The sequence below is a fragment of the Sapajus apella genome, unplaced genomic scaffold, assembly GCF_009761245.1.
Source record: "Sapajus apella isolate SASKATOON/1434 unplaced genomic scaffold, GSC_monkey_1.0 scaffold125, whole genome shotgun sequence".
Lineage (NCBI taxonomy): Eukaryota > Metazoa > Chordata > Mammalia > Primates > Cebidae > Sapajus > Sapajus apella.
In genome coordinates this window covers 691,888-717,413 of record NW_022437065.1, presented here as the reverse complement: position 1 = coordinate 717,413, position 25,526 = coordinate 691,888, and the positions used below count along the sequence as shown (strand labels likewise).

General features: G+C 39.5%; 2 protein-coding genes across 2 annotated transcripts in view; both read right to left on the bottom strand.

The window, feature by feature from the left end:
* The window catches only part of SYTL5 (synaptotagmin like 5), a 220,945-nt gene that overhangs the window by 129,695 nt on the left and 65,724 nt on the right, over positions 1 to 25,526 (bottom strand). The window lies entirely within an intron of this gene.
* Positions 20,881 to 22,058, bottom strand: LOC116539044 (huntingtin-interacting protein M). Its single transcript, XM_032261637.1, has one exon. It carries the CDS (start codon positions 21,356 to 21,358, stop codon positions 21,005 to 21,007), a length of 354 nt encoding a protein of 117 aa, XP_032117528.1. The 5' UTR covers positions 21,359 to 22,058; the 3' UTR covers positions 20,881 to 21,004.

The following is a 25,526-nucleotide window of genomic DNA, read 5'->3' as shown; positions in this document are numbered from 1 at the left end:
GACTGAAAACTGCAGCCCTGCTCTTCTGGAATGGGAACGGCGCTGTCTCTTAGGCTTACAGGAGCTACGACTGCTTTTCTTTCCAGCCATGGTGTTTGCTGGGTTTTGCTCGGATTGGCACAGCTTGATTTTCCTGCCGGCCTGAGCCTCTCAATGTACCAGAGCCTAATGCCGCCCACTGTACCTCATGCTTCAGCCCCTCACTGGTCAGGAGTTGCCTTTGTGACAACCTCCACTTTGTGACGTCACTGGTGTCCACTGGGCCCTGAGCAGGCCTCAGCCTAGAAAAGCCCATGAGAGGACCCTGATCACCCTAGTAACGGGAACCTCTTTTTGAGAGGAACCTGGTCATCCTAGTAACTAGAACTTCCTTTTGAGAGGAAGCTGGTCGCCATAGTAACTGGAACTTCTTTTTGAGAGGAGCCTGGTCTGCCTACTAACAGGAACTTCTTTTTGAAAGGAACCTGGTCACCCTAGTAACTGGAGCTTCTTTTTGAGAGGAACCTGGTCGCCCTAGTAACTGGAACTTCTTTTTAAGGAAAAGCTAATTTTCTACTTTAACAATTTATCAAAAAATTGTGTCAATGAAAATATCGTTCTGTCTTTGGGACCCCAGTCCAGGTTCTTTAAGTTTAGCCTTGCATTGTCTGTGAGCTGATTAACATCCCTCTAGAAGCTGTAAGTCACTTACAGTCAGTTCACTGCCTTTCCTCCAATTTTCCCTCCATCTATACATTTACTTAAATATTAATGATCAATATTCCTATCTTTTTCTTTGAATTCTCTTTTGAACGGCTTGTAATATCTGCCAATTTCCTTATGAGTTAATCAATTATTTCAATGCATTTCCATTTCATAGGTGTTTGAGTATTATGATTTTACTCTGTTGGAAAATATCTTCTACCTGTTTAAAGGTCACATTGTTATACCCAGTGAATTCACCTGTCAGAGCTAGTCAAAGTTGATGACAGAGATGTGTACCTCATGCTTGAGTAAACCCAGTAATGTCTTTGCTTGCCTCATCTAGTTGACTCTAAAGCCCAATTGATCTTTGTTCATTGTGTTTTTCTAATTTTAGTTTCAATATTTAATTTCATTTCAATTATTTATTTACTAATTCTGCATTTAATTTTTTTTTGTTCATTTACATTAGGTAAGTTATTTTCATTGTTGACAAAATGGTTGGGAATTCAATTTTACGATCCAGTCATCCGGAAAGCTCTGTAAATTAGTTAATGATTCACAGAAATCCAGTCTCCGTTGGGTAACAGCCAACAGCCAACAGAAAATCTGGTTTGACAGTCTTTTTATTTGTCCATTTGTCTACTCATAGCTCAAATCAATTATGAATTTTATACCCTCTTAGAGGAGAACAGTTTTTTTTTTTTTATATTTGGATTAGAGAATTGTACTGTTTCTATTTACACTTGACTCATGGTTGAAATTGTAGAACTGAAACTATAAGCTCTATTTCTCTGTGCCTATATATCTATGTGCTTGTGACTCTGAAAGAGCTCCACCTCTGATTTTATGATTATGTAAGGTTTTCCTACCTCTGGAAGGTAATGATATATTGGATTATAAAGCCTTTTTTGCTTATATAAATTATATATTGCTAAAATTCCTTGAAAATGAAGAAAAGAACTATAATATTTTAAATGTGCTAGATTTAAACAATATACATTCTCGCAGAAACCAACTCAAAGCCATTTTAAGAATTCAAATTTACATAATTTATGTTATTCCTTGGTAAATAAGACTAGCTTAATAGTTTAGGTCGAGTGAAAACAACTATGTCTTATTTTATTAATCAGTGTTAGATGTACACAGTTGTACATCTTTATGCTACTTAGGTCTGTTTTTCCTAAACTTAAAAATTTTTACTGATCGCATGAATTAATATTACATGTATTTAATGTTTAAGATTATGAAAATATAAATTTACATTTAACCAATTGAATTATTGTTCTAACAACCATGTGTTTCTATGGTAATAAATGTTTGCAGTATAGCAACTTGAAGATAATTTCCAAGACTTTGCTAGTCTAAAGTAAAGCTTTAGTTGGATGTTACATCGAGTTAATTAAAGAAAAATGGATGCCTACATAGTTTGTAAGTAAGATAGAATACTGAAATATTGACTAAGCATAATTTTATCTTCTATAATTTGTTTCTCGTTTGTACATGTTACAAAAGGGCTACATCTTTGGGTCTGTCAATGAACATGTTCATGTTTTCAACACTGAAAAGCTGAATAAGGGGAGTGTGTGGCTGGATAAAGCTGGGGTAAGAGTATTTATGAGATATACTAGGCTGCTAAAATGACAGAAATTCACAATAATTCACCTGTAGCTTTCTCTGGGAAATGCAAGGGATTTTGCATAAAAGATATAATTAATATATGTTATGAGAGACTACTAGGAATCTCAAAATAATACAAGAATTATTCTGCTTGTTTTGATTAAAACCTAAAATGAAAATGTTTCTGTCTTAGAGTAAAATGACTTGATATTCCAGAATATAGGAGAAAAAACCTGCATGGATATAGAAAGTAACAGAAAGTTCATATAAAGAAAATCTGAAAGACAAACAAACTTGTTTTAATTTTTTCCAAATCTGGGTCAGTTTTGATGGATTAACCATAAAATTTCTGAAAGCTGGTGATGGAGTGTTTATTCTCAGGATTCCTAGCGCTGTGTCATGGGGGAAAATAAAACAAACAACAAACAAACAAAAAGCAAAAAGAATGGTGAGTCCTTTTAAATTATTTTATTTTATTTATGTTTTTAGAAACCATATCTCACTGTTGTCCAGGCTGATGTGTAGTGGTGGGAGTACAGCTCACTGCAACCTCCAACATCTAGGCTTAAGCAGTCCTCCCACCTCAGCCTCTTGAGTAGTTGAGACTACAGATATGTGCCACCAGGCCCTACTTAAGTTTTTAAATATTTTGTAGAGGTGGGGTCTCATTAATGTTGCCCAGCATGGTTTCAAACTCCTGACCTCAAGTGATCCTCTTGCCTTGGGCTCCTAAAGTGCTGAGATCATAGGCATAAATCACTATGCCTGGGCTGATGGGTCCTTTAGAATCAAACATTACATTGAAGCAAATCCAGAATTTAGTTTATTCTCTTTGAAAATACTAAATTTTGTTGAAGTGCTGGTTTGCTCTTAATAAGAGATGGTAAAAGATTATTCTCTATCTGTTTTAGTTTCCTATAGTGGCTGTAGCAAATTACCATAAACTTAGTGGCTTAAAAGAACAGACATTTATTTTCTTACAAGTCAGAAATAAGAAATCAGTTTCACTAAGCTAAAATCAAGGTGTCCAGTGGGCTGCGTTAATTTTTGACGATCTAGGGTGGAATCTGTTTCCTTGCCTTTTCTAGCTTATAGAGCTGTGTTTGTGGCTCATGGCTCCTTCCTACATCTTCAAATCCAGCAGTGTAGAATCTTACTTCAGTTGTCACATTACCTTTTGCTTTTGTTGTCAAATTTCCCTCTGTGCCCCTTTTATAAGGACACCTTGATTTCATTTTGGGCCAACTCAGATTGTCCAGGGTAACTTTTCCATTTCTCCATATCAATATCTTTTGTTTGATCACATCCATGAAGTCCCACTTGCAAAATATAAGGTAACTTCACAGATTGTAGAGATTAGGACCTGAATATCTTAGGGTGCCATACTGCAGCCTACCACATCACCTTGTACATATTCTGTCCATATAGCAGGGATTGTCTCTCTCACCAAAATATCCCTTTGTTTTAACTTTATTGTGCCATTTATTATCATCTTTAAAATAAAAGAACATTTGCATTTCCAAAGTGTTCAGGACTAGTCTATATTTACTTAAATGTTGTGTTCCCATTGAATTAGTAGATAGCTAAGCTACAACCATTAATATACTTAGGCTCTTGCGATTCAATCTTAAGAGATCGCATGTCCAGACAACATTTAATTTTACCATTCCCAAAATTGAATCCTAAATAGAAGTTGAAATAAAGTAAAAGAAAATCTCAAAATATCTTTTGCACTTAAAATTTCCTTTGACATTTCTCACAGGGTATCTACCAAGTCATAAATATTTATTCTTTCATTTTATGAAAAAGTGAACTACTAGAAATAATTACATTTATCTGACATGTTACTATTAATGACTGGCATATAAAATTGTCAAATCAAAAAAGGTGCTCAGACTTCCCTAGGTTAAATATGAATAGAGAAAATACTAATATAACTATTTCAGAACTCTATAATATATGAGAATTTACTACAGATTGGTCACTATCTTTACTGTCTATGATATATTTCTAATTATCAGAGTCCTGTGGTTTCTTTCCCTGGTGATCTAGGCAACAAGCTTGTAGTATTATCACTCACAATTTCAGTTATTACTTTTAAATAGTTGGTAATAACCTTCCTTTTTAAATGCAAATCTAGCATCTCCTAGGCCAGTGATTTTTAATTGAGAATATAACATCAGGCTTGTCTATTGTGACAGAAAAATTTTATATGCCAATTTAGCTAAGCTATGGTGTTTATTTTTGTATTCAAACACTAGACTAGATATTGTGAAGGACTTTTTAAAAGATGTGATTAATATTTACAATCAGTTGACGATAAGAAATGGCGATTACTATCAATAAAGTGGGTAGACTGGACCTAATTAGTTTCAGGCCTTAAGAACAAAAATGAAGGTTTCCTGGAGAAGGAATTAGTAATCCAGCCTGAGTGTCCAGCCTGTTAACCTGACTTAAAGATTTTAGACTTCAGCCAGGTGTGGTGGCTCATGCCTGTAATCCCAGCATTTTGGGAGGCCGAGGCAGATGGATCATTTGAGGTCAGGAGTTTGACACCAGCCTGGCCAATGTGGTGAAACCTCGCCTCTACTAAAAAACACACACACAAAAATTAGCCGGGCATGATGGCACCCATCTGTAGTACCAGCTACTCGGGAGGCTGAGGCAGGAGAATCACCTGAACCTGGGAGGTGGAGGTTCCAGTGAGCCAAGATCATGCCACTGCACTCCAGCCTGGGGGACAGAGGGAGACTCTGTCTCAAAAAAAAAAAAAAAAAAGTAAGATTTTAAATTTCTCAGATCAGATAATTTCATGAACTAATTCATATAAATATAAGTATAAATGTAACTACTTATCTATATATATTTCATTTTTTCTGGAGAACTTGACTAATACTTCAATGAAGTTTTATTAAAAGACAGATGATTGAGCCTACATCATACATCTTTGAAATAGGCTGAATCATCATGCTTATAGACACTTTGTCAAAAACTCTTTTTTGACTTTATAATCTTCTTTTGCACAGCATAGAAAAAAGTAAGTTTTACTTTCAGTAGCTTTATTCTTTTTGTGATTTCCCATAAGATTTTTACTTGCGAAAGTTATGTATTATTTCACCTGCAATAAGTTAACCACAGCCATTATATGTCTCCGTCTCCTCCAGATTGTTATTTGATTTACACTGATGCTTCCCTGAAGACCACACAATCAGTGACAGGCCAGAAGCTTTGTCTTAGAAAACAAGGACTGTCTTAGAGCCCCGTGAAAGGTCAGTACCTCACATGCTTTCAAGAATAGGCTCTTGGCCGGGTGCAGTGGCTCATGCCTGTAATCCCATCGCTTTGGGAGGCTGATGTGGGTGGATATTTGAGGTCAGGAGTTCAAGACCATCCTGGCTAATGTCATGAAACCCTGTTTCTACTATAAATACAAAAAATTAGCTGGATATTGTGGCAAGCGCCAGTAATCCCAGTTACTCAAAGGCTGAGGCAGAAGAATCACTTAAGCCCAGGAGGCAGGGGCTGCAGTGAGCCAAGATCGCCCCACTGCACCCTTGCCTGGGTGACAGAGTGAGACTTCATCTCAAAATAAATAAATAAATAAACTTAAAAATAGGCAGCTGAACACAGGTTTCTCACACCATCACACAGCCACCTTTACTACAATGTCAGTGAGTAGAGTCAGAATTTCCAGAACACCTTAGCTGAGTAGTATTTGTGTTCATAACACAGTTTAACACAATGTCAACTGCAACAAGACCTACATCTACAGAGCCCAAAGATCTGTACTATAAAGTACTGTAAAATCAGTACTTTTCTCATAAGCTGTTCAGCTTTCCCCAAATAAATCAAAAGTGAAAGTCCTCGAGAGTGAGTTGTTTAATGAGTGTTGTCAAGGCTATCAAGATTGAGAGCTCACAAGTTCTTGTGAGTGCTTTCCTAGAAATCTAAGAGACCCTAATGTCTCAGCATTGAATGCTTGAGCTTTATTTCCCCAGAGGGGAACATTAAACACTTTCACTCTTGAGATCTTTTTCTCAAGATATGATAGAGGAAAGAGCCTCAATAGGAAGTAAGGAGGGCGAGGCTGTCATTCCAATATGCTGCTCACTTGTCATTTGACCTTGAGAGAGCTGATAGCAATGACTGGACCTCGGTAGCCTTAGATGTAAAATGGTGACCCTACATATCGTGTCCTATTTATCTACTTTTAGTACAGATCTTTCCTTAGGAAAAGATCATAGACTAGTAATTGTACACCTTAAGCAAACCTTTGAAATAATTTGACTCAACCTTCTCATTTTACATCCTTGGAGGCTGATAGGTCCCAAGAAAACTGCACTTATGAGAGACCAGACCTGGTCTCCTCCCTCTCCTTTCACTATTTTTCTCATCTGTATCATGACAACTCCCTTCCACAGTGCAGTGGGTAAATGCCTTTTACTTTGTATTTGAGAACTTGAGTATCTCACAATCACAATATCTAACTTTCTTCCCTGTTGCTACCTAATTTCTATTAGTAGATTTTGCTTTGACAGAAGTTTAGAGATATTTCCCCCAGTTATTCAAGCACCCTACGTATAAGAGAGACTGATCTTTAATTTTCATGAAGGACTTTGAAGGAGAAACATTAAAACAATAGCAAATTATGATACTGTTCACTGCTCTTTGTTAGATTCATACTCATAAAAGAATAAAAGAAAATATAACAAATTCACCATTCCACTGCTTTTTAGGATATAATTACTGGATTGGCACAGGTCAATTAACTATTTGTTACTAATTGGCTGCAACAGGTTTAGTAATTAAGGGCCGGCATTTAGAAACCATTATAGTAATCTGGCTTGCCACACATTGAAGTGACTAGAATCATCTCGTTAAAAACGCTATACACTCTGGGTATTAAACTCAAGCATGAAATCATGTGCAAGCCCTGTTGTAGCCAAGTATAACAGGATCACATATAATATTAGTTCACAATGAATTTGTACAACAATAACAGAAAATATGGGCCCTACATCAAAGATAGTTTCAGAAGAGTCATATTATACTAATTTACTAAATAAGAAGATTTGTTCTTCAAAAATTGTGGTTTCCATATCTTGGCTACTGTGAATAATGCTGCAATAAACATGGGAGTGCAGATATCTCTATGACATACCAATTTAATTATATTTGGATGTATACTCATCAGGGGGATTGTTAGATCATACTGTAGTTTTGTTTTTAATAGTTAAAGGAATGTCCATACTTTTGTTCAGATGGCTGTGCTAATTTACATTCCCAGCAACAGTGTATGAGGGTTCCCTTTCTTCCACATCCTTTCCAGCATTTGTTATTTTTTGTCTTTTTGATAATAGCCATCCTAGCTGAAATAAGATAAAGTCTCATTTTAGTTTTGATTTGCATTTCCTTGATGATTAGTGATGTTGAACAATTCTTTATATACGTGCTTGCTATTTTTATGTCTTCTTTTGAGAAATGTCTATTGATCTTCTGTCCATTCTTCCTTCACATTATTTGGTTTTCTACTATTGAGCTGTTTGTGTTCCTTACAAAGAACACGTGACATTTACATACAAGATGGAATACTATACAGTCATAAAAAGGAATGAAATCCTGCCATTTGCAACAACATGGATGAACCTAGAGAATATACTGTTAAGTGAGATAAGTAGACACAGACACAAATACCACACAATCTCACTGATATGCAGAATCCAAAAAAGTTAACTTCACACAGAAGTAAGGAGTAGAATATTGACTACCAGAGGCTGGGAAGAGTGGCCAGGGAGGGGGAATGGGGAGTGGTTGGTCAAAGGCTATGAAGTTACAGTTAAATAGGAGGAATAAGTTCTGGTATTCTGCTGCAAAGTAGGGTAGCCATAGTCAACAACGATGTATTAAATACTTCAAAATAGCTAGAAGAGAGACCTTTGAGTGTTCTCACCACAAAGAAATTACAAGTGTCTGAGGTGACAGATATGTTAATTATCCTGATTTTATCATTACACTGCATATAGATGTATAGAAACATCACAATGTAACCCATAAATATGTACAACAATCATGCGTCAATGAAAAATTAAACATATTTTAAAAATTAATTAAAATTGTGGGTTAATGGTGAGAAAAATGAATTCAAATATCTTTAGGAGCCAGGCAAGTACTGTAAATGAGTGAAGTGGATCAGACAAGAGATACTATAGAGAAGCTTGAGGACTGTGGCAAACTAGAGAGGCCCAGGATTAACAGGGCAGCATCTAGTCCTCTTCATCTGAATGTAGCCATGTGTATATACAGAGACATTCTGTTTTCTCAAGAGAGAACACAAATCAAACAGATTTCATGTAAAAAGATCTAGATTTTAAAACATTGGCAACAAACTAATTTTCATTAAGAACATAATGGTAGTCCTAATTATCCCATCTACTGTCCAGATTAGGTATGTGACCTGCCACTTTGTTATCCGAGCATTAGGAAAATGATGTATTAGATGTTCATAGAAGTACCTCTCTTTCTAGAATCTGTTTTGGGAATAAAAGAGGCACTCTCTAAGGAGTCAGGCTGTCTCCCTTTGGCTACATCATGTATGGTATATCACATAAAGGGAACAAAGACCTGAGCCTTCAAAATGCTTTGCTTCCCAAACGTTTCTCTAGGTGGGAGGCCAGCCTGATAACCACACATTTGTGTTCAAGCCAACACCAAGTCATCTTTACCCTGTAAGTCTCCTGCCCTTAGGCTCGACTCTGGGGCTCATCTCTCCTCACGCATGATATTTTCTGCAGTCTTGACCTGAGTCTGACCCCAGCCTGCTCTGACACTGCTTGTGATAACTGGCCTGGTTGGCAGCCACAGTCACCCCAGCTTCTGTCTTTGCTCACTTGGGCATTAGTTTTCCCAATCCCAATAGGGCGCTAGCCACCAATCCTGTCCTGTCCACAGGGCACAGGCCAGAGAGACTCCTTCCTCATCTTTCCCTTCTGCTGTTAGAAATGCACACAAGGGAGGGGACCAGATGGCTGAATAGGAACAGTTCTGGTCTCAGCTCCCAGCAACACAGCAACACCAACAAAGAAGGTGGGCGATCTCCACATTTTCAACTGAGGTACCCAGTTCATCTCATTGGGACTAGTTAGGCAGTGGGTGCAACTCATGGAGAGTGAGCAGGAGCCGAGTGGGGTGTGCCTTCACCCAGAAAGGATAAGGAGCCTGGAGACTTCCCTCCTCCAGCCAATGGAAGCTGTGAGGGACTGTACTACCCGGCCCAGACACTACGCTTTTCCCAGGGTTTTTGCAATGTGCAGATCAGGGGTTTCCCTCATGTGCCTATACCACCACAGCCCTGGGTTTCTAGCACAAAACTGGTTGGCTGTTTGGGCAGAGATCAAGCTAGCTGCAGGAGTTTTTTTATACCCTAGTGGTGCCTGGAACTCCAGCAAGACAGAACCATTCACTCCGTAGAAAGGAGGCTGAAGTCAGGGAGCTAAATGGTCTCACTCAGTGGATCCTACTCCTATGGAGGCCAGCCAGATAAGAACAACTGCTTTGAAATTTGCACTGACAGCACAGCAGTCTGAAGATGACCTGGGATGATAAACTTGGGGGAACGGGTGTCTGCCATAATTGAGGCTTGAGTAGGTGGTTTTCCTCTAACAGTGCTAAGGAAGCTGGGAAGTTTGGACTGTGCAGAATTCACCACAGCATGGTAAAGCAGCTGTGGCCAGATTCTCTAGATTCCTCCTCACTAGTCAGGACATCTCTGGCCACAGCATGGCAAAGCGGCTGTGGCCAGACTGCTTCTCTAGATTCCTTCTCATTGGTCAGGACATCTCTGAAATCAGTCAGGGGTTAACAGATAAATCTCCCATCTCCCTGGAACAGAACACCTAGGGAAAGGGGCAGCTGTAGGCACAGATTCAGTGGATTTAATCTTTCCTGCCTATTGGCTCTGAAGAGAGTGGCTTATCCTGACAAGAGGAATTCCCTAGCAGAGAGCATCAGCTGTTCTAAGGGGCACACTGCTTCCTCAACTGAGTCCCTTACCCCTGTGCCTCCTGACTGGGAGAGATTTCCCAACAGGAATTGACAGGCACCTCTTATAGGAGAGCTCCAGCTGGCATCAGGCTGGTGTCCTACTGGGACAAAGCTTCCAGAGGAAGGAGCAAGCAGCAATCTTTACTGTTCTGCAGCCTTCACTGGTGATACCCTGGTGAACAGGATCTGGAGTGGACCTCCAGCAAACTGCAGCAGACCTGCAGAAGAGGGCCCTTACTGTTAGCAGAAAAATCTAACAAACAGAAAAAACAACATCAACATCAACAAAAAGGACCACCACACAAAAACCCCATTCAAAAGTCATCAGCCTCAAAGATTAGAGGTAGATAAATCCACGAAGATTAGGAAAAACCAGCGCAAAAATGCTGAAAATTCTAAAAACCAGAATACCTCTTCTCCTACATATGATCACAGCTCCTCTCCAGCAAGGAAACAAGACTGGATGGAGAATGAGATTGACGAATTGTCAGAAGTAGGCTTCAGAATGTGTGAAATGACAAACTCCTCTGAGCTAAAAAGGAGCATGTTCTAACCCAACGCAGAAAGCTAAGAACCTTGATAAAAGGTCACAGGAGCTGTTAGCCAGAATAACCAATTTGGAGTGGAACATAAACAACTTGATGGAGCTGAAAATCACAGCACGAGAACACCATGAAGCATAACAAGTATCAATAGCTGAATCCATCAAGTGGAAGAAAGGATATCAGAGATTGAAGATCACCTTACTTAAATAAGGTGAGAAGACAAAATCAGAGAAAAAAGAATGAAAAGGAATGAACAAATCCTCCAAGAAATACGGGTCTATGTGAAAAGACCAAGCCTATGGTTGATTGGTGTATCTGAAAGTGATAAGGAGAATGGAAGCAAGTTGGAAGACAAACTTCAGGATATAATCCAGGAGTACTCCCCTAGCCTAGCAAGACAGGCCAACATTCAAATTCAGGAAATACAGAGAACACCACTAAGATACTCCTTGAGAAGAACAACCTGAAGACACATAGTCATCAGATTCTCCAAGGTTGAAATGAAGGAAAAAATGTTAAGGGCAGCAAGAGAGAAAGGTCAGGTTACCTACAAAAGGAAGCCTATCAGACTAACAGCAGATCTCTCTGTAGAAGCCCTATAAGCCAGAATAGAGTGGAAGCCAATATTTAACATCCTTAAAGAAAAGAATTTTCAACCCAGAATTTCATATCCAGCCAAACTAAGCTTCATAAGTGGAGAAATAAAATCCTTTCCAGACTGGCAAATGCTGAGGGAATTTGTCACCACCAGGCCTGCCTTACAAGAGCTCCTGAAGGAAGCACTAAATATGGAAAGGAAAAATCGATACTAGCCACTGCAAAAACACACCAAATATAAACACCAATTACACTATGAAAAAACTGCATCAACTAATGTGCAAATTAACCAGCTATCATTATGATGACAGAATCAAATTCATATATGACAATATTAACTTTAAATGTAAATGGGCTAAATGCCCCAATTGTAATACACAGACTGGCAAATGTGATAAAGAGTCAAGACCCATCAGTGTGCTGTATTCAGGAGATCCATTTCACATACAAAGACACACATAGGGTCAAAATAAAGGGGTTGAGGAATATTTACCAAGCAAATGGAAAGCAGAAAAAAAAAAAAAAAAAAAAAAAGCAGAGGTTGCAATCCCAGTCACTGATGAAACAAATTTTAAGCCAACAAAGATAAAAAAAGACAAAGAAGGACATTATATAATGATAAAGGGATTAATGCAACAAGAAGAGCTAACAATCCTAAATATATACATACTCAATACAGGGACACTCAGATTCATAAAACAAGTTCTTAGAGACCTACCAAGTGACTTAGACTCCCACACAATAATAGTGGGAGTCTTTAACACTCCACTGTCAATATTAGATCAATGAGAGAAAATTAACAAGGATATTCAGGACTTGAACTCAACTCTGGGCCAAGCAGACCTCATAGGCATCTACAGAACTCTCCACCGTAAATCAACAGAATATACATTCTTCTCGGCACCACATAGCACTTATTCTAAAATCGACCACATAATTGGAAGTAAAACACTCCTCACCAAATGTAAAAGAATGAAAACTATAACAAACATTCTCTCAGACCACAGTGTAATCAAATTAGAACTCAATATTAACAAACTCACTCAAAACCACACAACTACATGGAAGTTGGACAACTTGCTCCTGAATGACTACTGGGTAAATAAAGAAATTTTTATAAAAGAAATAAAGAAGTTCTTTGAAACCAATGAGATCAAGGAGACAATGTACCAGAATCTCTGGGATTCATTTAAAGCAATGTGTAGAGGGAAATTTATTGCACTAAATGCCCATATCAGAAAGCTGGAAAGATCTGAAATTAACACCCTAACATCACAATTAAAAGAACTAAAGAAGGAAGAGCAAACAAATTCAAAAACTGGAGGAATACAAAAAATAAGATCAGAGCAGATCTAACTTCTTCAGTTAAGAAGAAGATAGAGACATGAAAAGCCCTCCAAAAAATTAATAGCTTTAGGAGCTTCTTTTTGAAAGGATTAACAAAATAGACCACTAGTTACAATAACAAAGAAGCAAAGAGAGAAGAATCATCTAGACACACACACACAAAATCATAAGGGGGATATCACCACTAATCCCACAGAAATACAAACTACCACCAGAGAAGACTATAAACACCTCTACACAAATAAACTAGAAAATCTAGCAGAAATGGATAAATTCCTAGATACACACACCCTCCCAAGACTAAACGAAGACGAAATTGAATCCCTGATTAGACCAGTAACAAGTTCTGAAATTGAGGAAGTAATTAATAGCCTACCTACCAAAAAAGCCCAAGACCAGACAGATTCACAGCCAAATTCTACCAGAGGTACAAAAAGGAGCTGGTACCATATCTTCTGAAACTATTCCAAAAAATGGAAAAAGGACTCCTCCCTAACTCATTTTATGAGGCCAGCATCATTCTGATACCAAAACCTGGCAGAGACACAACAAAAAAAGAAAAATTCAGCCCAATATCCCTGATTAACATCAATGGGAAAATCCTCAATAAAATACTGGCAAACCAAATCCAGCAACACACCAAAGAGCCTATCTACCGCGATCAAGTCGGCTTCATCCCTGGGATGCAAGGCTGGGTTGGCATATGCAAATCAATAAACATAATCCATCTCATAAACAGAACCAATAACAAGAACCATATGATCATCTCAATAGATGCAGAAAATGTCTTTGATAAAATCAATATTCCTTCATGGTAAAAGTTCTCAATAAACTAGGTATTGATGAAACATATCTCAAAATAATAAGAGTTATTTATGACAAACCCATAGTCGATATCATACTGAACAAGAAAAAGCTGAAAGCGTTCCCTTTGAAAACTGGCACAAAACAAAGATGCCCTCTCACACCACTGCTGTTGATCATAGTAGTGGCAGTTCTGACCAGGTCAATCAGCCAAGAGAAAGAAATAAAGGGCATTCATATAAGAAGAGAGGAAGTCAAATTGTATCTGTTTGCAGATGACATAATTTTATATTTAGAAAATCCCATCATCAAAGCCCAAAAACTTAAGCTGATAGATAAGCAACTTCAGCAAAATCTCAGGTTACAAAATCAATGTGCAAAAATCACAAACATTCCTATACGCCAATGATACACAAGCAGAGAACCAAATTATGAGTGAACTCCCATTCACAATTGCTACAAAGAGAATAAAACACCTAGAAATACAACTTACAAGGGATGTGAAGGACCTTTTCAAGAACTACAAGCCACTGCTCAAGGAAATAAGAGAGGACACAAACAAACGGAAAAACATTCCATGCTCATGTTTAGGGAGAATAGATATCATGAAAATGGACATACTGCCCAAAGTAATTTATAGATTCATTGCTATTCCCATCAAGCTACCATTGCCTTCTTCACAGTAGAAAAAACTACTTTAAATTTCATATGGAACAAAAATGAAGCCTGTACAGCTAGTGCTCGACTTACGACCACGATTGGTTCCGACAGACCGGTCGTAACACGATTTGGTCGTAAGTTGAGTAGGCTATATGCATAGTACTGTGAAATGATGTTATAAAAATCTTTAAGTCATATTTTATCATAATTTTCTTTCATTATTGTTATATATCATAATTTTCTTTGTTCATTTTATGCCATTTGTATCATCTCTACACTATTTTGTTTCTTATTTTTACATTCTTCAGGTTTAAGTAAAATACTGCACTACCAGTACAAATGGCTTACTATTTGCAAAACATACAAAATTACAAAATACAGGTGCATACAAATTACAAAATACAGGTGTAAAAAATACCATAGGAAACATTTTCCCAATTGCAAAACATATCAAAATATATAAACATATACGAAACATTTTATTGGCTGCTGGTGCTTGGCTGCAGATCGTTGATGTTGTCATCTGAGGCAGCAGTTGGGGTTACCGGAGTTGGTTTTTTAATAAACATGGTGAGCTTTGTCTGAATTGTATGTTTCTTTTTTTCATCATAAATTTCACGATATGGATGAAACACATCATGCGCCATCTGTTCAATCCTTGCAAATTGTTCGATGTTTGGGTCCATTGCTTCAAAATGTATAAGAAGTTTATTCAGTAAAGATAAACCTTCTGATAATCCCTTAGTGGTGAACTTTCTTTCTGGCTCCTCCTCTTCTTTCTCTGCTTCTCTTCTTTCTTCTTCCACCACTCTTTCTTCTTCCAGTTCAATTAGCTCTTCATTTGTAAGTTCTCCGGATTCTTTGTCTAGCAACTCTTCGACATCTTCCATTTCACACTCCAAAGAAAGGTCTTTAGTGAGTTTTACTATTTTTTCCCGAATCGTTTCAAGTTCATGTTCACTGTCAAATCCATCAAAATCATTAACATAGCACTTAACATAATTTTTCCAGATGCCATTCATGCACTTTGTCATCACAGCCTCCCAGGCGGTAGTGATATTCTTGATACACATCAAAATGTTGTAGTGTTTCCAAAAATCTCGCAATGTTAGTTCTGAGTCAGCATCTATAGCGGATATGGCTTGAGCGAAGGTGGTTCAGAGATCGTTGGCCTTTAATGTAGCAATTGAACCTTGGTCCACAGGCTGGATGAGTGGAACCTTGTTTGGCGGAAGAAAAACAAATTTTACATCTGGATGGAGATCGCCTAGATGTGGTGGGTGTCCAGGCGCATTATCGAGTAGCAATGAAATCTTGAAAGGAATATCTTTCTCCAAACAATATTCTCGAACTTGAGGAATAAAACAGTTCATAAACCAGTCTTCAAACAATCCTTGTATCATCCATGCTTTACGTTGAGAATGAAAGTAGACGGGCAGTGTGTGCTTATTAACATTCTTGAACGCACGCGGGTTGTCTGAGTGATAAATTAAGAACGGCTTCAGCTTAAACCCTGCGATGTTCCCACCAAGCAGCAGAGTTAGCCTATCCTTAAATGCTTTAAATCCTGGCATGCTTTTGGCCTCTTTGTGAATATAAGTGTGTGCTGGCATCTGTTTCCAAAATAATCCAGTTTCATTAACATTGAAAATCTGTTCTGCTAGATATCCCTCATCTGTAATTAATTCATCCAGACTATCAACAAACTTACGTGCTCCTTCCTCATCCGCACTCGCTGCTTCTCCAGTCACTCAAACATTATGCATTTGGAATCTTTTCTTGAATCTCTGGAACCAGCCAGTGCTTGCTACAAATTCTTGACCGTAATCTTCTCCAGCATGCTCCTTCAGAGTCTGAAATAGGCTTCCCGCCTTCATCTGCACAGTAAAAAGACTTAATGGTGTCCGTTTTTGAATTTGATCTTCCATCCAAATATATAGCAATTTCGCCATTTCGTGGATGGGCCCGCTTCGTTGCTTTGTTATAACTGTTGATCACATGGGTGCAGAACCTTTCACAGCTTCACAAATTATTTCTTTATCTTTCAAAATCATCGACACAGTCGAGTGTGATAACTTCGTATCACATGAGATCACATTCACTTTCTTTCCTCGTACTGCTTAGTTACCTTCATTTTCATGTCGAGATCGATGGCCTTTCTCTCCTTCTTGGCAGGCTGAGGCATGGACAAAGACAATTTCCTCTTGGTAGACATCTTGGGAGAGGTTTGATGAAAAATATCCAAGACACAAAACACAAATTACTGTACCGAGTCTGGTATAACAGTTGAAATGGTGCACGAGGAGATGGTAGTGCTGCCGGAAGCTGGTCCACACTGTCGTACACCCAGCTGGGCAACGTTTGCGCTGCCAGATGCAGAGCAGTCGTGGCTAGTGATTGTGGTCATAAAGTTGAATGGTCGTAAGTTGCATAGGTCATAAGTCAATCAATACCTGTATAGCCAAGACAATCCTAAGCAAAAACAACAAAGCTGGAGACATCACGTGACCTGACATCAAACTATACTACAAGGCAAGAGTAACCAAAACAGCATGGTACTGATACTAAAACAGACATATAGACCAAAGGAACAGAAGAGAGACCTCAGAAATAACACCACACATCTACAACCATCTGATCTTTAACAAAGCTGACAAAAACAAGCAATGGGGAAAGGATTCCCTACTTAATAAGTGGTGCTGGGAAAACTGGCTAGCCATATGCAGAAAACAGAAACTGGACCGCTTCCTTACACCTTATAAAACAATTAAGATGGATTAAAGACTTAAATGTAAAACCTAAAACCATAAAAACCATAGAAGAAAACCTAGGCAATACCATTCAGGACATAGGCATGGGCAAAGACTTCATGACTAAAACACCAAAATCAATTGCAATACAAAGCAAAATTGATGAACAGGATCTAATTAAACTAAACTAAAGACCTTCTGCACAGCAGAAGAAACTATCATCAGATTGAACAGGCAACCTACAGAATGGGAGAAAGTTTTTGCAATCTCTCCATCTGACAGAGGTCTAATATCCAGAATCTACGAGGAACTTAAACAAATTTACAAGAAAAAAAAAAAAAAACAAAAAGTGGGCAAAGGATATGAACAGACACTTCTCAAAAGAAGACATTTATGTGGCCAAAAAACATGTGAAAGAAAGTTTATTATCACTGATCATTAAAGAAATGCAAATCAAAAATACAATAAGATAATCAAAAATACAATAACTGCCATGCCAGTTAGAATGGCAATTATTAAAAAGTAAGAAAACAACAGATACTGGCAAGGATGTGGTGAAATAGGAATGCTTTTACACTGTTGGTGGGAGTGTAAATTAGTTGAACCATTGTGGAAGACAGTGTGGCAATTCCTCATAGATCTAGAATCAGAAATACCATTTGACCCAGCAATTCCATTATTGGGTATATACCAAAAGGATTATAAATCATTCTACTATAAAAAGACATGCACATGTATGTTTATGGCAGCACTATTTCCAGTAGCAAAGACTTGGAGCCAACCCAAATGCTCATCAATGATAGACTGCATAAAGAAAATGTGGCACATATATACAATGAAATACTATGCAGCCATAAAAAAAGAATGAGTTCATGTCCTCTGCAGGGACATAGATAAAGCTTGAAGTCATCACCCTCAGCAAACTAACATAGGAACAGAAAACCAAACACTGCATGTTCTCAATCATAAGAGGGAGCTGAACAATGAGAACACATGGACACAGGGAGCGGAATGTCAGACACTGGGGCCTGTTGGGGCTGGGGAGTTAGGGAAGGGATAGCACTAGGACAAATACCTAATGTATGTGGGGCTTACAACCTAGATGACAGGTTGACAGGTGCAGCAAACCACCATGACACATGTATTCCTATGTAAAAAACTGGCAAATTCTAAAAATGTATCTCAGAAAATAAAGTTAAAAAAAAAGAAAGAAATGCACACGGGGACTAACAATGGGGTAGGCTCATGCCTTTCCAATGGCAGCAATTCTTTCTGCCTCCCTGCCTCCCCTGAGTGTAGTATTCTTTGTATGTGTAGAAGGGGGATCTGGCAGGCTGCTGCATTCGCCTTGATGCTATGAGGGCTGTGGACCCCATGTTGCCTGTGAAACCCACAAGCACAGCTGAGCACAATTCTTAGAGGGATGGTGGTCACTCCTGCTGATTCTGCCATGGCCCTCTGCAGAGGGCTTATAACAGGGGCTCATTTAAGGTCAATCTCCAAACTCCACTTCAGACATGAAACAGTCTGAAAGAGCCCAGAAGCTCGGGTCCTTACAGGGTCACAGTGACTGTTAGATTTGACAACTGCATAAACTATAAGGTGACCACCTGACTACACAGAGGGACTCACCCGCCAAGGGCCACCCACCTACTATGGCTTCTCCTTCCTCTTCAGAGGTGCATTCCAGTGAAGTATCCAGGACATTATGTCTAGTCCTACAATAAGCCACAGCCATAAGCAACATCAACTGCTTTTAAACACCAGACAGCTACTTAGCCAACATGTCAAGATCTGAGGAAAAAGATCAGTTCCCAGCCATTACCCATCCTAGAGGCACCACTTCTGACTGGAGGACACTGGACTAGCAGAAACCCATACCCTGAACACAAAGATGTTTCACTTTGGGAAGCGGAGGGGACTCTGCTGTTGCCATGAAGGGATCAGCTGAAGGAGACTCCCCACCTGCAGCTGCTGGAGAGAGGCCTCCTTGCTGCTCACATGCACAGGAGAGAAAGTGACGACCTGGGCTAAGGCTGGAAATGCTTTACAGCTCTCCATAAGGAATCACGCAGCGGTGGGATGGGCATCTTGACAACGAGTTCCCTTGGAATATGAGGTTCACTGGACATGAGGTGGCAAGGAAGGCTTCTGGGATTCAGGCAAGCACATCTCCCAAATGGCCCAAAAGACAACCCCAACATTATTTCCTTCCTTGTCAGGACACTCCTCTGAATTAGCCAAAGGCAAAGCTAGGTCCTTCTTAGACAGAAGCAGAGAGAGAGAGAGAGAGCAAGTCATCAGGCAACAGGTGCAGAGGGGACACCGGAGTGGGGATTGTTTGACTTGTCCCTCTGTTCCTGTCTTCTGCTCCTGGGCACACTCCTGTCTCTCTACAGGGCTAAGCAGGATGTGGTTCTCACAGCCATGGCCCACATGCCAAGTGGTCACCTGAGAACCAGGCCCACTGCACCTTGGGGAAGCCCACCTGTGAGTCTGCTGTTAGGGAAGGAGACAGATGCAGCTGTTTATTAAGGGTGACCCTGTGCATGCACTGTGTGGAGCAGCAGTTTACAGCCCCAACTGGGCTCAATCTCAGAAAAATACACATATGGAGGAACTCTTATTACCCCATTTACGCATGAAGAGATCTGCTCAGAGGGAGGAAATGAAGGTCTAGTATCATCACGTGGCTGAAAATTGGTGAACTGGGATCTGAAACCAGGCCCTCAGCTCCCGTTTTTGAAACCGGCTGGGCAGCCTCTGACCAACCATCTGTGAAACACCAGCAGGCAGCGGACTGTGGCCCCCGAGGACCCAAGGACCAGGTGACAACCTAAAATGTGGACACTCACAGGCAAGGGGACAGATGGCTACAACACCTGATGTGACACCTTTTTTAAATTTTGCACAGAGCAGGAAGTTTTGAAAAGGATTGCCTGTGCTTTAGAGGCCATTGCTTGGGACAGAATTATTTCTATACCTCTTAAAACATATATGCAGTCACTGATAATTCTTTGGTGTTCTATGCAATATATGGTCATTATAATGAATAGGTATTTAATTTAAAAATGAGATTGTTAATCCTGTTTTAAATGAAATACATTTATAATTAAGCAGATTCATCAATAATTAACAACCATTAAAAACTTCTTGAATTGCCCATCTAAGGCCACATCATAGGTTCTATGTAATCTCATGATTTATTTTACCAGTGTCCTGAAGAGAGGGCAGAAAGATATATTCACAGCACTAGCTACAAATCCCTGCCTGAAGTTCTCTTTCATAATGAGGGAGGGTGTAAAGAAGTAAGAAATGCAATCCAGCAGGCCATCATTTCTTTTTTGCATTTTTCATGATGGTTTTCCCTTCACTCCTCAATGTCTATGTAAAACCCCTGTCCCATTAAGTTCACGGCAGCTAGTGTGCCCCCTCTCCACCCACCCCTGTGGCCACCGTCGTCCGACTTCAGACATTTGCTATCCTGAATAAAGCCTCCAGCACCTCAGTCAGGGATTGCAGCTCCACCCTCAGCCCCAGCATCAGGCTGGGAACTCAACAAGCCTCTGAGGCCCCCAGCCAGCTCCCTGGCCTCACAAGCCATTTCCAGATGAGAGGCAATGAGGAAGTCTCTGTATCTACCCCAGCCAGTTCCTCCCTGAAAGGCCAGTGACCTCACAGTCACTATTGGAGACTGCCCCTTGTAAAATCATTGATTCAAAACTCCCCACACTGGCCACCCCTTCTAACCCTTCAGCTCTCTAGAAATAGCTTTTCCTAGATGTCTCACAAATACCTCCAACCGAAGTGACGGAAATTGAGTGGAGTCAGAAATATACTCATGCATTTACATCCTTTAATAGCACTTGTTGATGACAACAGCAGGGATTCCTCAGCTATGATTCGTTTTTGCCCTGGTTAAGCCTGTTAGGATCCCTTCCAGGCTCTGGGCCCCAGTCTTCAGCCATTCTTCTCAGATTTGGGCATCTCATCCAACAGAAAGCAGATTACATCACTCTCGAGGTGGTTGGGCTCACGGTTGTTGTCCACTTCTCTCTCCCCATCTTGTGAAATGTTGTTCATACTGTCATTGTGGCTGGCCTCCAGGCCTACCTGCTCCATGATGTAGTCACCAAGGCAATCAAGCAAGGTAAGGAGGCTATTTATTACAGAGGAACTCTGGCTTTGGGCATCTCGTTCTTCCCGAACAAGGCGGTCAACGAAGCTCCTAGGGACCTGTAGCTCATTTCTAGAAGGGTCTTGATTCTGATTGTTATTTGTAGGGGAGCTCTTACAGTTCTTTGTCTCTGACATTATGTTTGCTTGGTATGGCTCTGCTGAGCTATGCTTGATTCTCCAGCTCAAGTAGGTCTCTAAGGACACTGGCACTTCGTCCTGCCCACTGTATCTCTCTGCTCCAGGCCCTGATTGGTCAGGGAGCTAGCTGCCTTTGTGACATCCTAGACTTTGGGATTTCATTGGTGTTCACTGGTCCCTGATCAGACCTCAGCTTAGAAATGTCTGTGACACTGACCTAGTCACCCTAATGACTGAATCCTGATTTTGAGGGAACTATAACTTTTTACCTGATTTTGACATTGTAAAAATAAATGTGTGTTTCAATGGAAATTTTTGCTCTATCTTCAGGACATCATTGCAAGTTATCTGATTCTAGCCTAACATTATCTCTGAAATCTTGCATAGGTTTTTGTTAGTTGTAGGCCACAGATACATGTAAAACATATTCCTTAGTAGAGGTTCAGTTGTCCTTCACCTAATGAAACCAATTTTACCTCCATTTACACAATCATTTAATATTCCTGATGAATACTCCCATATCAACTCTTTCGTTTCCCTTTTGAACATGTTATAATAACCTTTTCTTTTAGCATGTGTTCATTTCCTATCTGTATGAGTGTCATGATTTTACTCTATTTGAAAAATATTTTTAATCATTTTGCAATTAATAATAAGATGCTCAATACCTGTTAGTGCCAGGTAAACATAGTTGATGGAGAAGTGTATCTTGTGCTCAGTTTAAGCCCAGATGTGTATTTCTTTTTTTTTTTCATTTATTTATTTTATTGCATTTTAGGTTTTGGGGAACATGCAAGATTGTTTCATAGGTACACACGTGGCAGTGTGATTTGCTGCCTTCCTCCCCATCACCTACATCTGGCATCTCTCCCCTTGCTATCTCTCCCCATCTCCCCACCCCCCACCATCCCTCCCATATTTCCCCCCAACTGACCCCAGTGTGTAGTGCTCCCCTCCCTGTGTCCATGTGTTCTCATTGTTCAACACCCGCCTATGAGTGAGAACATGTGGTGTTTGATCTTCTGCTCTTCTGTCAGTTTGCTGAGAATGATGGTTTCCAGGTTCATCCATGTCCCTACAAAGGACACAAACTCATCGGTTTTGATGGCTGCATAATATTCCATGGTGTATATGTGCCACATTTTCCCTGTCCAGTCTATCATCGATGGGCATTTGGGTTGGTTCCAGGTCTTTGCTATTGTAAACAGTGCTGCAATGAACATTCGTGTGCACGTGTCATTATAGTAGAATGATTTATAATCCTTTGGATATATGCCCAGTAATGGGATTGCTGGGTCAAATGGAATTTCTATTTCTAGGTCCTTGAGGAATCGCCACACTGTCTTCCACAATGGTTGAACTAATTTACACTCCCACCAACAGTGTAAAAGTGTTCCTATTTCTCCACATCCTCTCCAGCATCTGTTGTCTCTAGATTTTTTAATGATCGCCATTCTAACTGGCGTGAGATGGTATCTCAATGTAGTTTTGATTTGCATTTCTCTGATGACCAGTGATGATGGCATTTTTTCATATGTTTGTTGGCCTCATGTATGTCTTCTTTTGTAAAGTATCTCTTCATATCCTTTGCCCACTTTTGAATGGGCTTGTTTGTTTTTTTTTTTGTAAATCTGTTTTAGTTGTTTGTAAATTCTGGATATCAGCCCTTTGTCAGATGGGTAAACTGCAAAACTTTTTTCTGATTCTGTTGGTTGCCGATTCAACTCTAATGACTGTTCCTTTTGCTGTGCAGAAGCTGTGTAGTTTGACTAGGTCCCATTTGTCTATTTTGGCTTTTGTTGTCAATGCTTTTGGTGTTTTGGCCATCAAGTCCTTGCCTACACCTATGTCCTGAATGGTTTTGCCTAGATGTTCTTCTAGGGTTTTTATGATGTTAGGTCTTATGTTTAAGTCTTTAATCCATCTGGAGTTAATTTTAGGGTAAGGTGTCAGGAAGGGGTCCAGTTTCTGCTTTCTGCACATGGCTAGCCAGTTTTCCCAACACCATTTATTAAACAGGGAATCCTTTCCCCATTGCTTGTTTTTGTCAGGTCTGTCAAAGATCAGATGGTTGTAGATATGTTGTGTTGCCTCCGAGACCTCTGTTCTGTTCCATTGGTCTATATCTCTGTTTTGATTACTGTAGCCTTGTAGTATAGTTTGAAGTCTGGTAGTGTGATGCCTCCTGCTTTGTTCTTTTTGCTTAGAATTGACTTGGCTATGTGGGCTCTCTTTTGGCTCCATATGAAGTTTAAGGTGGTTTTTTCCAGTTCTGTGAAGAAGGTCATTGGTAGCTTGATGGGGATAGCGTTGAATCTGTAAATTACTTTGGGCAGTATGGCCATTTTCATGATATTGATTCTTCCTAACCATGAACATGGAATGTTTCTCCGTCTGTTTGTGTCCTCTCTTATTTCGTTGAGCAGTGGCTTGTAGTTCTCCTTGAAGAGGTCCTTTACATTCCTTGTTAGTTGTATTCCTAGGTATTTTATTCTCTTTGTGGCAATTGTGAATGGCAGTTCTTTCTTGATTTGGCTCTCTTTAAGTCTGTTATTGGTGTATAGGAACGCATGTGATTTTTGCACATTGATTTTGTATCCTGAGACTTTGCTGAACTTGCTTATCAGTTTCAGGAGATTTTGGGCTGAGACGATGGGGTCTTCTAGATATAAAATCATGTCGTCTGCAAATAGAGACAATTTGACTTCCTCCTTTCCTATTTGAATGCCCTTTATTTCTTTTTCTTGCCTGATTGCTCTGGCTAGAACTTCCAGTATTATATTGAATAGGAGTGGTGAGAGAGGGCATCCTTGTCTAGGGCCAGATTTCAAGGGGAATGTTTCCAGTTTTTGCCCATTCAGTATGATATTGGCTGTTGGTTTGTCATAAATAGCTTTTATTATTTTGAGATACGTTCCATCAATACCTAGCTTATTAAGGGTTTTTAGCATAAAGGGCTGTTGAATTTTGTCAAAGGCCTTCTCTGCATCAATTGAGATAATCATGTGGTTTTTGTCTTTGGTTCTGTTTATGTGGTGAATTATGTTTATAGACTTGCGTATATTGAACCAGCCTTACATCTCAGGGATGAAGCCTACTTGATCATGGTGGATAAGCTTTTTGATGTGCTGTTGCAATTGGCTTGCCAGTATTTTATTGAAGATTTTTGCATCTATGTTCATAATGCATATTGGCCTGAAGTTCTTTTCTTGTTGAGTCTCTGCCGGGTTTTGGTATCAGGATGATGTTGGTCTCAGAAAATGATTTGGGAAGAATTCCCTCTTTTTGTATTGTTTGGAATAGTTTCAGAAGGAATGGTATCAGCTCCTCTTTGTATGTCTGGTAGAATTCGGCTGTGCACCCATCTGGTCCTGGGCTTTTTTTGGGTGGTAAGCTCTTAATTGGTGCTTCAACTTCAGACCTTGTTATGGGTCTGTTCAGGGTTTCAGCTTCTTCCTCGTTTAGGCTTGGGAGGAGGCAAGTATCCAGGAATTTATCCATTTCTTCCAGGTTTACTAGTTTATGTGCATAGAATTGTTTGTAATAATCTCTGATGATGGTTTGAATTTCTGTGGAATCTGTGGTGATATCCCCTTTATCGTTTTTTATTGCATCAATTTGATTATTCTCTCTTTTCTTTTTTATTAATCTGGCTAGCAGTATGTCTATTTCGTTGGTCTTTTCAAAAAACCAGCTCCTGGATTTATTGATTTTTTGAAGGGTTTTTTTGTGTATCTATCTCCCTCAGTTCTGCTCTGATCTTAGCTATTTCTTGTCTTCTGCTAGGTTTTGAGTTTTTTTGATCTTGCTCCTCTAGCTCTTTCAATTTTGACGATAGGCTGGCAATTTTTGATCTCTCCTTACTTCTGATGTGGGCACTTATTGCTATATATTTTCCTCTAGAGACTGCTTTAAATGTGTCCCAGAGATTCTGGTATGTTGTGTCTTCATTCTCGTTGGTTTCAAAGAACATCTTTATCTCTGCCTTCATTTCATTGTTTATCCAGTCAACATTCAAGAGCAAGTTGTTCAGTTTCCATGAGGCTGTGCGGTTCTGGGTTAGTGTTTGAATTCTGAGTTCTAACTTGATTGCACTGTGGTCTGAGAGACTGTTTGTTACGATTTCCGTTCTTTTGCATTTGCTGAGGAGTGATTTACTCCCAAT